We start from the raw sequence: 18,300 nt of genomic DNA, 5'->3' as shown, positions 1-18,300 counted from the left end.
CCCTTGCCCTCGTGTCCTGCACCGGTGTGAGAAACCCTGATTTAGAAGTCTCAAATCTTGTGTATATGTGAATGCTGATCCACCACTTTCAGTATCACATACCCTGAGAGCTGTTTTCCTGATTGCCAGAGTCTCGATCTTCTCATGTTACATACAGTGTTGCTCTTAGTTGCCTTTGAGTTGATTCCAACTCATGGCAACCTCATGTGCACAGTGTAGAACTGCTTCATATGGTTTTCAAGGCTGTGACCTTTTTGAAGCAAATCACCAGGCCTGTCTTGTAAGGCACCTCTGGGTGAGTTTGAATTGCCAACCTTTCGGTTTGTTGTCCAGTGCTTAACCATTTGTACCAGCCAGGGACTCATACACACACAGTAGGCGCTCAATAAAAATGTCTGTTGGTGTGATTAATTGATCCACCTGCCCTCTCTTGATGTGTGACCAAAAGGCCTGCATTAGCAAAGCAGCTGGCTGGGCCTCCCCGGGGAATCTGGAACTGTGGCACTGGTGAGCTAATTGGGTTTTTTTTCCGTGAGAATCAAACCCCTCACTTCTCAGGGTTCAACAAGTAAGTTGCGACTGATTTCAAAGGCCAAGGGAAACCACTCTGGAGCACACTGCTGTCATCACTGGTTGGACAATCAGAGAGTGCCAGTAAGGACACAGGCTTGGCTTGTAAGTCCTGATTTTATTCGTGCGGAAAAATAAGCCCATCAGCCTAATACACTATACTGGTGGTTCCCAAAATTTAGCTTGTTATCAGAATCACCTGCAGGGCTTGTGAAACCTGATTGTTGGGTCCCTCCTCGGAAGTTGCTGATCCAGTAGGTCTGGAGTGGGGCCTGAAATTTGTATTTCTAACAAGCTCCAGGTGACGCTGGTCCCGGGGCCACACTTTGAGAACTACGGCACTGTTATACCCTGAGAGACTGGTATAACAAGGACCAAATGAAGCCCACAGTGTGTACACACACACCCACCCACCCATACACCCATCCTTTGCTGTTGAGTCAATTCGGGCTCATAGCAATCCTATATCCTGAATAATTTCCTAGGTTCGTAATACAGAGAAGGGGTTAAAAAGATCTGAAGGCTCTTTCCAGCTAGCAGTTCGTCCCTAAGTAAGCATCTGTTTTCCAGACTGACTGAAAACGGTTAAGAAGACGGTCCTTTAATGTAATTTTAATTTGCCTAGGTTATCTATGCATTTTGACTCAGAATTTAGCATCTGAATCTACAAATAAGATCGTCCAAATTATATACATTTTGTATATAGGGAGAGAAATAATTCCAAATCAAGATTAAGTGAGTTCCTTCAAACTTCCCTTACAGACAGAATATGCTGAAAAAAAAAAAAAATGCTGAAAGCTATGGAAAATCATTAAGTCTATTTCCTTCTCTAAGAATTCTACCTAAAAGTTGAAGTTTAAAACACTTAACACCTACTTGCACATATAAAATAAGACAGCCACAGGGCATTTGAGGGCAGCTAATTGCAGAATAAAATTCATTCATCCATACTTTGAATTAAACCCCAAGATTTTAAGCATCTACTGTATATCAGGTCCCTGGATGTGCTCCCCTGCTAATCTAAAGGCTGGAGGTCTGAACCTTCCCAGAGGCAGAGCGGAAGAAAGGCCTCGTGATCTACCTCTGTAAAGATAACAGCCAAGAAAACCCTATGGAGCACAGTTCTATGCTGTACCATATGAGGTCACCATGAGTCAAAATCGACTCCACGCCAAAGGGTTTGTTTGTTTGGTTGTTTTTGATATGTCAGGGCAAATGTGGGGAACTGTATTAGATCATTTAGCAAGGTTAACAAATTTATGGAAAAAAATGCAGACCCTTTATACGATTTGAGTTTCTAAGGGAGAAAAGAACAATACCTGTGAGTGAAAACCTTTTCCAGTTGTGATTTCCACTATGATGGAAAACGGGAAGTAGATATACACTCATGTGCTCTGGTCCCCACCCCCTCCCACACTCCCCTGCTGACAGGCTGTGGAGATCCAAGTGCCTCTGACAGCACTGGTGCTGCATCAAGAAGTGTGAAGGCTGCCTAAAGCAATTTTTATATTTAAAAAATGAAGAATCGCTAATTACCAAACACATTTATCCAATAAAGTTCCGATGGGTCACCAGGCAAGAATCTCCACTCTCAACCAAGTGCAACTTGGCTGGGCTTCTGATTGGCAAGGGGTATCTTGGCTGGAGGACAGGAAAAGCTGACAGTAAGCCACTCAGAAAACATGTATTCGGGTCTCTCCAGTAACAATCTCTGAAACGTCAAGTAAACATGGCCTGGTTACTTGGAGGAGGTATGGCCCAGAGGCAATCCCCCTGAGCCTGAAGTGTCAGAGGGAGGGGACTAGGAATGCCCAAAGAACAACCACCAACGAGTAGGCTGGAATTGCCGCAGGTGTTGTGTGGAGGAAGAAGAAAAGGCAAATGATTCCTCATGAAGATGATTACGCTTTCAAGGGAAAATTTTATTTCCCAGGTGGGGGAATGTCACCAGATTCTCAGGCAAAACAATCTGAAGAGATCTTTTCTGCTTGGGGGTGAGTGAAAAATGGAAAGAATCCTCAGTCTCACAGGAAAGATTCTCCTCCACAGAAGATGAAATCCCCGTATTCCAAAGAATGACAAAGATAAATCTAGTAAAATCAGAGCTGTTTGGGTGTAACCCTTTGGCATAAAATAATACTAGGATGGTAAAATCACTTAAAAACTATGCCATTAATTATTACTTGTCTGATGCATGTTATTCATTTTGTGATTCATTTAGTCTCAATAAATAACAGCTATGCAACCAATTCATCAGGTTTCCCGTGAGATTTGGAGGTTTCTAAATTTTCCAGGTATAGGTGTGCCTACCCCAGCTGGTGTGGGTTTAAGGTGGGGCAGCACCTGCCTCGGTAGCAGAAGTTATTCCTCCTCATCCATAACTCAAAGACGGGACTGAAGGAAGCTCCACTCTCTGAGTCAAGGTAGGAAGCTGGTGGGGCAAGTTGAATGGAACAGCCTGGGGCATCTCTCTGAACAGGAAACAAACATACCTGGACTGAGGGTGGCGTAGTGGTTAAGAGCTACAGCTGCTAACCAAAAGCTCAGCAGTTCGAATCCCCCAGGTACTCCTTAGAAACCCTATAGGGCAGTTCTACTCTGCACTACAGGGTCTCTATGAGTCGGAATCAACTTGATTTCAGTGGGTTTTGAGTGGGTTTGGGTTGAGGGAATAGAATGTGAGGAAGGGTGGTGTCTTCCATTCATAGTGGAATATAACTTCCATTCACAGTGCTAAACATGTAAATGAGACAACAAAGGATGACCTCACTTAACCTTCACAACTCTCTGAAGAGGATATGATTACTCTATTTTACAGATTAGGAAGTTGAGGTAGAGAGAGCTAAAGTAACTTACCTCCTTTCTTTCAATAGAATTTTTCCACATTTGATCTTAGCCAAAATACCAGTTACCAATGAGTCAATTTTGACTCATGGCGATCCCATGTGTGCGAGAGTAGAACTGTGCTCTATGGGGTTTTCAATGGCTGATTTTTTTCAGAAGATCACCAGGCCTTTCTTCCGAGGCATCTTTGGGTGAACTTCTCACCTTTCAGTTAGCAGCCAAGAGCTAACCATTTGCACCACCACATATTAAACGCTGATTTATCTTCTTTCTCCATACATTTATATAGGATATGAAACCCATGATAGCAGAGACTGATTTTTTTTTAATCACTCTATCTTCAGCACCCAGAACAATGCCTAGCACACAGTAGGTGTTCAATCAATATTTGATGAATGAATGTTGACTGAATAAGGAGAACTTAAGATTTTTAGAGACCTCCCTCAAGGCAAGTTTTCCCAAAATTTCATCTGAGAGCAGCTGAATTAAACTCAGAAGGAGCCAAAAGCGCATCATGCAGGGAAACAACTCTGCCTGGACACAGGCCTTGTTTATCCTCTGAATTCCAGAGACTGTTCTCTTACAGCTCACTGGCCACTAAGATGGGAGAAACGGTTGACTCTGGCAGAATTTGAAGGCACTTGGCATGCACACATCTTTTAGGTCACCAGAAATAACTTGGAAATGCGCGCGTGTGTGTGTGTGTGTGTGTGTGTTAAGAGGAAAGGACAAGAAAATTTAGTTTTATTTATGGGGCTACCGAGCAACTGGTTATTTTTTAGGGGTGGGGACCATTTGGGCAGGGAGAACTCCAGGTTTGGGTTCCTCCATAGCTGTAGTCACCCTCCATCCTCCTGGCCCCTCATAGTGGTGTGAAGAAAGCATTCGTCTGGTAGTTTTTTATTTTGGGGAAGTACTGTAGTATCTTAGGTCCCCTGGGACATCCCTGACTTCTTCCTCTGCATTTGTTTACTTCCTCCTTAAAAATCATTATCATCCAGAGAGGAGTTGGCACAATGCCAACAGTATTGGCCATGGTAGAAGGAGAGAGTGACTTTTATTTTTGCAGCCCTTTGTAAGCACTCATTAAGTAACCTCCCTTCTTAAGGGCAGATCAACCCCATTTCTTCCATCAGAGGGGATGGAGGGATGGGCTCGTTCAGAGTACAGGACTGGCAACAGCCAGTCTACGCTGGTGCCAGGGTTAAAACCTAGGGTTTCTGCTTTCCCTTGCGATGCTTGAGCTATTTTTTTGTTGCATCAGCCATTAGCTATGCACTCTGTTTTGTTTCTAAATTTCTTAGAAACTCAGTTATGAGTCAGTTTCTTTCAAAGAGGATTCTGAAAATCAAAAAGCTGGTCTCCACACTTACTACTCCATAGTGAGAACCTTCCATACCTTCTACCTCACCAAGGGAGTTGAGCCAAATCCCAAGGCACTTGCCCATGACTCAAGGGTCACAAACTCATAGGTCTTGTGTCAATTAGCCATTGGTGCATAGTAAACCACCCCAAACTCAGTGGCTTAAAAACAACCATGAAGTATTACTTATCACGAACCTGTGGGTTGTTTGGGCAGTTTTTCTGTTGGTCTTGCCTGGACACACTCATGTGGCTGCATTCAACTGACTGGTCAGCCGGGAGTTGGGCTTCACTGGGACAGTGGGGCCTCTTTCTCAAATGGTCTTTCATCCTCAAGGAGGCTAGACTGGGTTTAACAGGCAGGTGAGTTCCAAGAGGACAAGGGGGGAAGCTCCAAGGTCCTGGGGTCTGAACTTCGAAGTTACACAGTGTTACTTCTGCCACATTCTACTAGTCAAAGCAGATCAGAAGGCATAGGTGAGACCAGATCCAAGGGCTACATCTCTTGATGGGAGGAGCTACAAAGCCTGGTCATATTTAATTTACCACAGGCCTACAGGGAGGTGATATAAAAGAATGAGGTAGGCTACATATGAAATGATGGGGTTGAAAGGCATCATTTCTTACCAAGTAACATGTGGGTTTAGTGTAGCCAAATATCACTTTTCAAGAGAAGCTGGATATCTACATTTTTATACGAAGTCTCCTGATTTTTTATTTCTTTTGTTGTTGAGAATATATACAGCAAAACATATACCAATTCAATAGTTTCTACATGTACCATTTAGTGACACTGATTACATTCTTTGAGTTATGCAACCATTCTCACCCTCCTTTTCTCAGTTGTTCCTCCCCCATTAACATAAACTCACTGCCACCTAAGGTTCCTATCTAATCTTTCAAGTTGTTGTTGTCAACTTGACCCTCTATAGACAGTTCTTAGAAGAGTATAATGCTCAAGGCAGGAGGCAGAGCCAAGTTGGCAGAATAGACAGGCGCTTCCAGCGAGCCCTCTTTACAACAAAGACCTGAAAAAACAAGTGAAATGAGTATATTTATGACAAGCTAGGAGCCATGCGCATCAAAGACAAGCTTAGAAAATGAACAGAGGGGCAGGGAAAGGAAGAGATGTTTCAGAAGTAGAGAAGAGTTACTGGACCTGAACCACAGGGAGCCCTCAGGCACCATTCCTGGAGCAGCGGTGGGCTGGTACTAGCATTCGGCTGTGGTTTCCTCAGGGAAAAGTAGCCAGCCATAGCGTACTCACACCTCCGGAAGCAGAGAAGAACGGCCCTCCAGACAAAAGCTAAGTACTTGCGTATATCTTAACGTGCCCCACCCCCCCTCAACCCCAAGCTGGCTTCAGCGGCTGAATTCCCTGGGCCTAAGATAGGCACTGTTGAGCACCTAGAGCCATCCTCCTGGCCTTGAAGAAAGAAAAAATTTGCAATTGGGGGAAAAGATAATTTGCCAGCTCCACTAACCGGGGTAGCTCAGGACAGAAGTGGCCCCTGTCCAGGCATAAATGGTCTCTGGACTTTTAGCACCTTTCCCCTCTGCATGGACCTGTGTGGGCCTATTTCAGGAGAATAGGCCCTTGTTGGCAGACTCCAACCATTTCAGCTCTGTGGTGTAGAGATGGGTGGGTATTTTATGTTTGACATTACTTGCCTATTAAACAGGGTCCTCACCTACCCACGTCAGGGGCCTAAGGACTGGTAGCTCCACTCAGGTCACCCAGCCACCCATGACAGGGGTCTAAGGATAACTGGTACCTCCCAGTCCTTACAACCAAAAAAACTGGGTGCCCATGGTCCGTCTGCAGAGCCCACCCACCTGTATGCTCTAGGGAACAGGGACGCACTTCCTCAGAGACACTCGGGGCTCGGTTCTCAGCCCCATGCCTTTTTAAAGCCTGACACACTGCTGCAATCAGATACCAGTACACACACCAATCATCTTGGCCCCTCTAAGACTGTAGGACAGAGCCCATACCACGCACTTGCTGATCAGCTACGTGGATACCTGAGGTGAATTCATACAAGAAAAGTTTAGACTCCTAGACTGATATACCTGATAACAGCTCTAGCCATCTGGGGACAGGACGTCAGAGCTCCAAAGGTGAAAATAATCAAACTACCTCACTCAAGCAACCAATCTGGGCATATCAAAATAAAACAAAGCAAGAACCTACAACACAATAAGCAAACATAAACTAATATAATAATATAAATGGCTTGGAGACAACAGTCAATATCAAGTCACATAAAGAAACAGACCACGATCACCTCAACAAGCTCTCAAAACAAAGAGTCCAGGGATCTTCTAGATAAAAATGCATTCCTGGAATTACCAGAGTCAGAATACAAAAGATTAGTATACAGAGCCCTTCAAGACATCAGGAAGGAAATGAGGCAATACGCAGAACAAGCCAAGGAACACACAGATAAAGCAATTAGAAAGATTACTCAGGAACATAATGAAAAATTTAATAAGCTGGAAAAATCCATAGAGAGCAATCAGGAATTCAGACGATTAATGATAAAATTATACAAGTAGACAACTCAGTACAAAGTCACAGAAGCAGAATTGAGCAAGTAAAAGCTAGAATTTCTGAACTCGAAGATAAATCACTTGGCACTAATATATTTGAAGAAAAACCAGATAAAAGAATTTTAAAAAATGAAGAAACGTTAAGAATCACGTGGGACTCTATCAAGAGAAATAACCTACGAGTGGTTGGAGTACCACGACAGGGAGGGATAACAGCAAACACAAAGAGAATTGTTGAAGATCTGTTGGCAGAAAACTTCCCTGATATCGTGAAAGATGATAAGATATCTATCCAAGATGCTCATTGAACTCCAAATAAGCTAGATGTTAAAAGAAAGTCACCAAGACATATTATATTCAAACTTGCCAAAACCAAAAATTTTAAGAGCAGCTAGGGATAAACGAAAAGTCACTAACAAGGGAGGGCCAATAAGAATACGCTCAGACTACTCAGCAGAAGCTGTGCGGGCAAGAATGCAATTCGATGACTTATTTAAAAAATTGAAGGAAAAAAATTGCTATCCAAGATTCATATACCCAGCAAAACTGTCTCTTAAATATGAAGGTGAAATTAGGACATTTCCAGATATGCAAAAGTTGGGAGATTCATAAAAACCAAACCAAAACTACAAGAAATACTAAAGGGAGTTCTTTGGTGAGAAAATCAATAATATCAGGTATCAACCCAAGACTAGAACACTGGGCAGAGCAACTAGAAGTCAACCCAGATAGGGAAATCAAAAAAACAAAGCAAGGTTAAAAAAAGAAAAACCTCAAAACAGGGTAACAGCGATGTTATTATATAAAAGGAAACAACATTAAGACAATAAAGAGGGACTAAGAGATGTTTCTTTTGTTTTTTTTTTTAAGAGATGTAATCACAGATCTTCCATATGGAGAAGCAGATACAGCAACACAAAGAAATAAAAGTTAAGTCTAAATTTAGAAAAATAGGGGTAGAAAGGTAACCACAAAGAAGACAAACTCTCCTACACACCAAAATAAAATACAAGAAAAAAACAGAGATGCAGCAGACACAAAATTAACAATGAATATGAGGAATTTTTTTTTTTTTATGAGGAAAGGACAATATATAAAGATAATCTACTCAGCACATAAAATTAAGTGGGAAAAAGAAACTGTCAACAATGTACAAAAAAAGACATCAAAATGATAGCAATAAATTCATACCTATCCATAATTACCCTGAATGTAAATAGACTAAATATACCAATAAAGAGATAGAGAGTAGCAGAATGGATTAAAAAACACGATCCGTCTATATGCTGCCTACGAGAGACACACCTTAGACTTAGAGACACAAACAAACTAAAACTCAAAGGATGGAAAAAAAATATATCAAGCAAACAACAATCAAAAAAGAGCAGATGTGGCAATATTAATTTCTGACAAAAAAAGACTTTAAAGTTAAATCCATCATAAAGGATAAGGAAGGACACTATATAATGATTAAAGGGACAATATACCAAGAAGATATAACCATATTCAATATTTATGCACCCAATGACAGGGCTTCAAGATACATTAAACAAATTGAATCAGCAATGAAAAGTGAGATAGACAGCTCCACAATAATAGTAGGAGACTTCAACACATCACTTTTGGTGACGGACAGGACATCCAGAAAGAAGCTCGATAAAGACATGGAAGATCTAAATGCCACAATCAACCAACCTGACCTCACAGACATATACGGAACACTCCACCCAACAGCAATCAAGTGTACTTTCTTTTCTAGTGCACATGGAACATTCTCTAGAATAGACAATATATTAGGTCATAAAGCAAGCCTTAGCAGAATCCAGAACACTGAAATATTACAAAGTATCTTCTTGGACCATAAGGCCATAAAAGTGGAAATCAATAACAGAAAAAGCAGGAAAAGAAATCAAACACTTGGAAACTGAACAATACCCTGCTCAAACAGACTGGATTATAGACGACATTAAGGATGGAATAAAGAAATTCATAGAATCCAATGAGAATGAAATCACTTCCTATCAGAACCTTTGGGGCACAGCAAAAGCAGTGCTCAGAGGTCAATTTACATCAATAAATGCATACATCCAAAAAGAAGACAGGGCCAAAATCAAAGAATTATCCCTACAACTTGAACAAATAGAGAGCAACAAAAGAAACCCACAGGTACCAGAAGAAAACAAATAATAAAAATTAGAGTAGAGCTAAATGAAATAGAAAACAGAAAAACAACTGAAAGAATTAACAAAACCAAAAGCTGGTTCTTTGAAAAAATCAAAATTGATAAACCACTGGCCAAAATGACAAAAGTAAAACAGGAGGCAAATAACCCGAATAAGAAATGAGATGGGCGATATTACAAAAGACCCAACTGAAATTAAAAGAATCATATCAGATTACTATGAAAAACTATACTCAAACAAATTTGAAAACCTAGAAGAAATGGATGAATTCCTAGAAACACACTACCTACCTGAACTAATACAAACAGAGGTAGACCAACTAAATACACCCATAACAAAAGAAGAGATTGAAAAGGTAATCAAAAAAATCCCAACAAAAAAAAAAAAAGCCCTGGACTGGACAGCTTCACTGCAGAGTTCTACCAAAGGTTCAGAGAAGAGTTAACACCACTACTACTAATGGTATTTCAGAGCCTAGAAAAGGACAGATTACTACCACACTCATTCCATGAAGCCACCATATCCCTGATACCAAAACCAGGTAGACACCACAAAAAAAGAAAATTACAGACCTATATACCTCATGAACTTAGACGCAAAAATCATCAACAAAATTCTAGCCAAGAGAATTCAATACCATATCAAAAAAATAATTCACCATGACCAAGTGGGATTCACATCAGCTACGCAGGGATGGTTCAACATTAGAAAAACAATTAATGTAATCCATCACAAATAAAACAAAAGAATCACATGATTTTATCAACTGATGCAGAAAAGACATTTGACAAAGTTCAATACCCATTCATAATAAAAACTCTCAGCAAAATAGGAATAGAAGGAAAATTCCTCAACATAACAAAGGGCATTTATACAAAGCCAACAGCCAACATCACCCTAAATAGAGACAGCCTGAAAGCATTGCCTTTGAGATCGGGAACCAGACAAGGACGCCCTTTATCACCACTCTTATTCAACATTGTGCTGGAGGTCCTAGCCAGAGCAATTAGGCTAGATAAAGAAATAAAAGGCATCCAGGTTGGCAAGGAAGAAGTAAAAGTATCTCTATTTCCAGATGACATGATCTTATACACAGAAAACCCTAAGGAATCCTCAAGAAAACTACTGAAACTAATAGAAGAGTTACGCAGAGCATCAGGATACAAGATAAACATACAAAAATCAGTTGGATTCCTCTATACCATCAAAAAGAAAAACAAAGAGGAAATCACCAAATCAATACCATTTACAGTAGCCCCAAAGAAGATAAAATACTTAGGAATAAATATCAACAGATATGTAAAACACTTATACAAAGAAAACTACAATACACTTCTGCAAAAAATCAGAAGAGACTTACATAAGTGGGAGAACATACCTTGCTCATGAATAGGAAGACTTAACATTATAAAAATGTCTAATCTACCAAAAGCGATCAATACATTCAATGCAATTCCAATCCAAATTCCAACGACAGTCTTTTATGAGATGGAGAAACAAATCACCAACTTCATATGGAAGGGAAAGAGGCCCCAGATAACTAATGCATTACTGAAAAAGAAGAACAAAGTGGTAGGCTTTACTCTACCTGATTTTAGAACCTATTATACTGCCACAAGAGTCAAAACAGCCTGGTACTATTACAACGGATACATAGACCAATGGAACAGAACTGAGAATCCAGACATAAATCCATCCACTTACGAGCAGTTGATATTTGACAAAGGCCCCAAAAGAGTTAAATGAGGAAAAGACAGTCTTTTTAAGAAATGGTGTTGGCATAACTAGATATCTGTCTGCAAAAAAATGAAAGAAGACCCATACATTACTTCATGCAGAAAAACGAGCTCTAAATGGATCAAAGACCTAAAATGATAAAGATCATGGAAGTAAAAATAGGGGTGTTAGGAGCCCTAATAGATGGCATAAAGAGTATACAAAACAATACTAACAATCCAGAAGAAAAAACTAGATAACTGGGAGCTCCTAAAAAGCAAACACCTATGCTCATCCTAAGACTTCACCAAAAGAGTAAAAATATTACCTACAGACTGGGAAAAAGTTTTTAGCTATGGCATTTCTGATCAGCACCTGATCTCTACAACCTACATGATACTCCAAAAACTCAACTGCAAAAAGACAAATCACCCAATTAAAAAATGGGCAAAAGATATGAACAGACACTTCACTAAAGAAGGCATTCAGGTAGCTAACGGATACATGAGGAAATGCTCACGGTTCCGACTCATAGCGACCCTATGCACAACAGAGCAAAACGCAGCCCGGTCCTGAGCCATCCTTACAATCGTTGTTATGCTTGAGCTCTATGTTGCAGCCACTGTGTCAATCCACCTCGTTGAGGGTCTTCCTCTTTTCCGCTGACCCTGTACTTTGCCAAGCATGATATCCTTCTCCACGGACTGATCCCTCCTGACAACACGTCCAAAGTGTGTAAGACGCAGTCTCGCCATCCTTGCCTCTATGGAGCATTCTGGCAGCACTTCTTCCAAGACAGATTTGTTCGTTCTTTTGGCAGTCCATGGTATATTCAATATCCTCCGCCAACACCACAATTCAAAAGCATCAACTTTACTTTGTCTTCTCGAGTGGCCCTTTGAAATCTTCTGTTCAGTACTTTTACTTCATCAATTCTTCCTTTTGCTTTCGCTGCTTGACGCTCATAAGCAAGTTTCAGTGTCTCCTCTGACATCCATCTTGGTCCTTTCTTTCTTTCCTGTCTTTTCAGTGACCTCTTGCTTTCTTCATGGATGATGTCCTTGACGTCATTCCACAACTCATCTGGTCTTTGGACACTAGTGTTCAATGCGTCAAATCTATTCTTCAGATGGTCTCTAAATTCAGGTGGGATATGCTCAAGGTCATATCTCGGCTCTTGTGGACTTACTCCGATTTTCTTCAGTTTCATCTTGAACTTGCATAGGAGCAACTGATGGTCTGTTCCACGGTCAGCCCCTGGCCTTGTTCTGACTGATGATATTGAGCTTTTCCATCATCTCCTTCCACAGATGCAGTCAATTTGATTTCTGTGTGTTCCATCTAGCGAGGTCCATGTGTATAGTCGCCGTTTACGTTGGTGAAAGAAGGTATTTGCAATGAAGAAGTCGTTGGTCTTGCAAAATTCTAACATTCGATCTCCGGCATCGTTTCTATCACCAAGGCCATATTTTCCAACTACAGGTCCTTTTTCTTTGTTTCCAAGTTTTGCATTCCAATCTCCAGTAATTATCAATGCATCTTGATTGCATGTTCGATCAATTTCAGACTGCAGCAGCTGATAAAAATCTTCTGTTTCTTCATCTTTGGCCCTAGTGGTTAGTGCAGAAATTTGAATAACAGTCGTATTAACAGGTTTTCCTTGTAGGCATATGGATATCATCCTATCATTGACAGCGTTGTACTTCAGGATAGATCTTGAAATGTTCTTTTTGACGATGAATGCAACACCATTCCTCTTCAAGTTGTCATTCCCGGCATAGTAGACTATATGATTGTCTGATTCAAAATGGCCAATACTAGTCCATTTCAGCTCACTAATGCCTAGGATATCGATGTTTATGCGTTCCATTTCATTTTTGATGATTTCCAATTTTCCTAGGTTCATACTTTGTACCTTCCAGGTTCCGATTATTAATGGCTGTTTGCAGCTGTTTCTTCTCATTTTGAGTCATGCCCCATCAGCAAATGAAGGTCCCGAAAGGTTTACTCCATCCATGTCATTAAGGTCAACTCTACTTTGAGGAAGCAACTCTTCCCCAGTCATCTTTTCAGTGCCTCCCAACCTGGGGGGCTCATCTTCTTCCAGCACCATATCAGACAGTGTTCTGCTGCTATTCATAAGGTTTTCACTGGCAAATGCTTTTCAGAAGTAGACTTCCGGGTCCTTCTTCCTAAATTGTCTTAGTCTGGAAGCTCAGCTGAAACCTATCCTCCACGGGTGACCCTGCTGGTATCTGAATACTGGTGGTATAGCTTCCAGCATCACAGCAACACACAAGCTCCCACAGTACGACAAACTGACAGACACGTGGGGGTCACAATCATTAGCCATTAGAAAAATGCAAATCAAAACTACAATGAGATTTCATCTCACTCCAACAAGGCTGGCATTAATCTAAAAACCACAAAACAATAAATGTTGGAGAGGCTATGGAGAGACTGGAACACTTTTACACTGCTGGTGGGAATGTAAAATGGTACAACCACTTTGGAAATCAATTTGGAGCTTCCTTAAAAAGCTAGAAATAGAAATACAATAGGATCCAGCAATCCCATCCCTTGGAATATATCCTAGAGAATTAAGAGCCTTTACACAAACAGATATATGCGTACCCATATTCGCTGCAGCACTGAATACAACAGCAAAAAGATGGAAGCAACCAAGGTGCCCATCAACGGATGAATGAATAAATTATGGTATATTCACACAATGGAATACTACGCATTGATAAAGAACAGTAAAGAATCTGTGCAACATTTCATAATATGGAGGAATCTGGAAAGCATTATGCTGAGTGAAATTAGTAGCAAAAGGACAAATATTATATAAGACCACTATTATAAGAACTCAAGAAATAGTTTAAACAGAGAAGAAAATATTCTTTGATTGTTATGAGAAGGGGGAGGGAGGGAGGGTGGTAAAGGGGTATTCACTAATTAGATTAGATAGTAGATAAGAACTACTTTAGGCGAAGGGAAAGACAACACACAATACAGGCGAGGTCAGCACAACTGGACTAAACCAAAAGCAAAGCAGTTTCCTGAATAAACTGAATGCTTCGAAGGCCAGTGTAGCAGGGACAGGGGTTTGGGGACCATGGTTTCAGGGGACATCTAAGTCATCTGGCATAATAAAATCTACTAAGAAAACATTCTGCATCCCATCTTGGAGAGAGGCATCTGAGATCTTAAACGCTAGCAAGCGTCCATCTAAGATGCATCAATGTGTCTCAACCTACCTGGATCAAAGGAAAATGAAGAACACTAAGGACACAAGGTAATTACGAGCTCAAGAGACAGAAAGGGCTACATAAACCAGAGACTACATTAGCCTGAGACCAGAAGAGCTAGATGGTGTCCGGCTACAACTGATAACTGCCCTGACAGGGAACACAACAGAGAATCCCTGAGGGAGCAGGACAGCAGTGGGATGCAGACCCCAAATTCTCATAAAAAGACCAGACTTAATGGTCTGACTGAGACTAGAAGGACCCCAATGGTCACGGCCCCCAGACCTTCTGTTGGCCCAGGATAGGAACCATTCCCAAAGCCAACTCTTCAGACAGTGCTTAGACTGGACAATGGGATGAAAAGGCATGCCGGTGAGGAGTGAGCTTCTTGGTTCAGATGGACACTTGAGACTATGTTGGCATCTCCTGTCTGGAGGGGAGATGAGAGGGCAGAGGGTGTTAGAGGCTGGTGGAATGGACACGAAAAGAGAGAGTGGGCTGTCTTGTTGGGGGAGAGCAATTGGGAGTATGTAGCAAGGTGTATATAAGTTTTTATGTTAGTGACTGACTTGACTTATAAACTTTTGCTTAAAGCGCAACAAAAAGTGAAAAAAAAAAGAGTATAATGCTTAAGGCAGATCTTTTTTACTTGTTAAGCTAAACTATTGTTTGCTTTAAAGAAAACTTCAGGGGGTATTTTTGGTTTAAAGTTTAAAGATTAACTCAGGAAAATTGTTTCAGGAGTTCATACAATCGTCATGGCTCCAGGATGTCTAGAATCCATGAATATTTGAAATTCTGTTCTACATTTTCTTCCTTTTGATCAAAATTCTTCTATATAATCTTCGATCAAAACGTTCAGTAATGGTAGCTGGGCACCATCCAGTTCTTCTGGTCTCATGGTAATGGAGGCTGTTGTTCATGGAGGCAGGCATCATTTAGTTCTTCTGGTCCCATGGCAAAGGAGGCAATTATTCATGGAGGCAGGCACCATTCAGTTCTTCTGGTCTCATGGCAAACTGTTCTACCTCGAAAGGCCACTTGCAAGCTTTTAAGAGCCCAGACACTATGCAACCAACTAGGGGATAGAACAGAGGCACTAAACATGTTATTAGGTCAGTTATCTGGGATGTCCCATGGAACCATGACCCTAAAACTCCAAACCAAGAAACCAAATCCCATGAGGCTTTTGGTTGTACATAAGCAGCCTCAGCAGCTACTCTTTTTTTCTTTTTTGTCTTTGCTGTAAATGTGTCTATCACACAACTTTTGCCAACTTAAGTTTTTACAGGTGTACAACTTACAGCAGTTGCAATAATCGGCTATGCAACCCTACCCTTAATCAAGGCGACATTTCCATCACTGTTAACCCTGCCCCCCTTTCTCTTCCCTCCTACCTCTAGTAACCACTAGTAAACTTTGTTCTCTATACATTTGCCTTTTCTTGTCTTTTTATATAAGTGAAGTCATACAATATTTGTCCTTTTGTGATCAACTTATTTCACTCAGTATAATGTCTCCCATTATACTGTAGCATGTATCAGGAGTTCATTTGTTCTACTGGCTGAGTATTGTTCTATTGTATGTATGTGCCACATTTTGTTTATCCATTCATCTGTTGATGAGCATTTAGGTTGTTTTCACATTTTGGCTATTGTGAATAGTGCTGCAATCAACACTGATGTGCAAGTCTCTGAGTCTCTGCTTTCAAGTCTTTGGGGTGTATACCTAGGAGTGGAATTGCTGGGTCATATGGTAGTTCCATTTTTAGTTTTTTTGAGGAACCGCCACACTGTTTTCCACAACAGCTGTACCATTTTGCATTCCCACCAGCAATGGGTAAGTGTTCCAATTTCCCTACTTACTTGCCAACATTTGTTATTTTCAGTTTTTTTTTTTTTTTTTTTTAATTTTGGCCATCCTAGTGGGAGTAAAATGGTATCTCATTGTGGTTTTGATTTCTGAGCATCTTTTCATGTGTCTGGTGACCATTTGAATGTCCTCTTTGGTGAAATGTCTACTTAAATCCTTTGCCCATTTTATGATTGGGTTGTCTTTTTGTTTTTAAGTTTTACATATATTTTGGTTATTAGATTCTTGTCAGATATATGGCTTCTGAAGATATTCTCCTAGTTAGTAGCTTGTCTTTCTCCTTTTTTAGTAAAGTCTTTTGATGAACAAAAGTTTTTAATTTTTATGAGGTCCCATTTATTTATTTTGTCTTTTACTGTTTCTGCTTTTGTTATATTAGATAATCCACTGTTAAAAGCTAGACTGGACAGCATTGCCCTGCTTTTTTTTCTAATTATTTTATAGTTTTGGTTCCCACATTTAGGTCCTTAATCCATTTTTAATTTGTTTTTGTATATGGTGTGAGGCATGGATCCTGTTTCATTTTTCTGTATGTGGAAATCAATCTTCCCAGCATCATTTACTGAAGAGGCTCTTCTTTCCCCATCAAATGGACTTAGCACCCTTGTCAAAACCACAGACGTATGGGTTTATTTCTGGGCCCTCAATTATATTCCATTGGTCTATGTGTCTATTATTATACCAATACCAGGCATTTTGATTACTGTAGCTGTACAATATGTTTTAAAACCAGAAAGTGTGAGTCCTCCTACTTTGTTCTTCTCTTTCAACATTGCTTTAGCTATTCAGGGCCTCTTGCCATTCCATATAAAGTTGAGAATTGGTTCTTCTATTTCTGTAAAGAAGGCTGTTGGAATTTTGATTGGGATTGTGTTGAATCTACAGACTGCTTTGGGCAGTAATGACATCTTAACAATATTAAGTCTTCTAATCCACGAACATGGAACATCTTTCCCCTTTATTTTAGTCTTTTTAAATCTCTTTCAGCAATGTTTTATAGTTTTCATTGTATAGGTCCTTCATGCCCCTGGTTAGATTTATTCCTAAGTATTTTATTCTTTTAGATGCTATTGTAAATGGAATTGTTTCTCTAATTTCCCTTTCATATTTCTCATTGCTTGTGTATAGAAACCCAACTGATTTTTGTTTGTTGACCTTGTACCCTGTAACTTTGCTGAATTCCTCTATTAGCTCTAGAAGTTTTCTTGTGGACTCTTTGGGATTTTCTGTAAATAAGATCATATCATCTGCAAATAACGATAATTTTACTTCTTCTTTTCCAATCTGAATACCTTTTATTTCTTTTTCTTGTCTTATTGCTATGACTAGGACTTCTAATACATGTTGAATAGGGGTGGTGACAATGGGCACCTTTTGTCTTGTTCCTGATTTAAAGAGGAAAGCTCTCAGTCTTTCTCGATTAAGTATAATGTTGGCTGTTGGCTTTTCATACATGCCCAGAATCCTATTGAGGAATTGCCCTTCTATTCCAATCTTCTTTACAGTTTTCATCAAAAAAGGATGTTGGGTTTTATCAAATGCTTTTTCTGCATCCATAAAAATGATAATGTATTCTTTTCCTCTGTTCTATTGATGTGGTGTATTACATTGTTGATTGTCTATTGTTGAACTATTCCTAGGTTCCTGAAATAAATCCAACTTAGTCATGAAGTCTCCTGATTTTTAAATGCTGGTTCAGTTTTTTTTGTGTGTGGGGGGGCGGGGGAGTAGTGATTACGGAAAGGACTAGGGCTCTTCTGCCTACCGCCTTTTCCCTGTGTTCAACACATGTGTCTACAGGCTGTATTTATCTACTGTGGATCATCTCTGCCTTTCATACCCCTCCTAATCTGGAATGTTCTCCACCCAGCCATCTAAATCTTACCTAATTTCCACCTCACTCTTCACCTACCCCATCTTTCCCAGTACTCTGACCTTGTGCATGTACT

General features: G+C 40.3%; 1 protein-coding gene across 18 annotated transcripts in view; it reads right to left on the bottom strand.

The window, feature by feature from the left end:
- The window catches only part of ARHGAP26 (Rho GTPase activating protein 26), a 544,325-nt gene that overhangs the window by 105,136 nt on the left and 420,889 nt on the right, over positions 1-18,300 (bottom strand). Inside the window, exon 21 of one of the 18 annotated variants that reach the window (XM_064277655.1) lies at positions 1,994-2,281. The exons of 16 other annotated variants lie outside the window; for them this stretch is intronic. In XM_064277655.1, coding sequence (XP_064133725.1) covers positions 2,116-2,281 — 166 coding nt within the window. In that variant the 3' untranslated portion in view covers positions 1,994-2,115. Of the gene's footprint in view, positions 1-1,993; positions 3,042-18,300 lie in introns of those variants that run through there. One more of the 18 variants, XM_023550216.2, reaches the window with a different exon arrangement.

This window comes from Loxodonta africana, chromosome 2, assembly GCF_030014295.1.
Source record: "Loxodonta africana isolate mLoxAfr1 chromosome 2, mLoxAfr1.hap2, whole genome shotgun sequence".
NCBI classification, from domain to species: Eukaryota; Metazoa; Chordata; class Mammalia; order Proboscidea; family Elephantidae; genus Loxodonta; species Loxodonta africana.
Note: the sequence above shows the minus strand (reverse complement) of the source record. Positions and strands in the feature narration are given on the sequence as shown.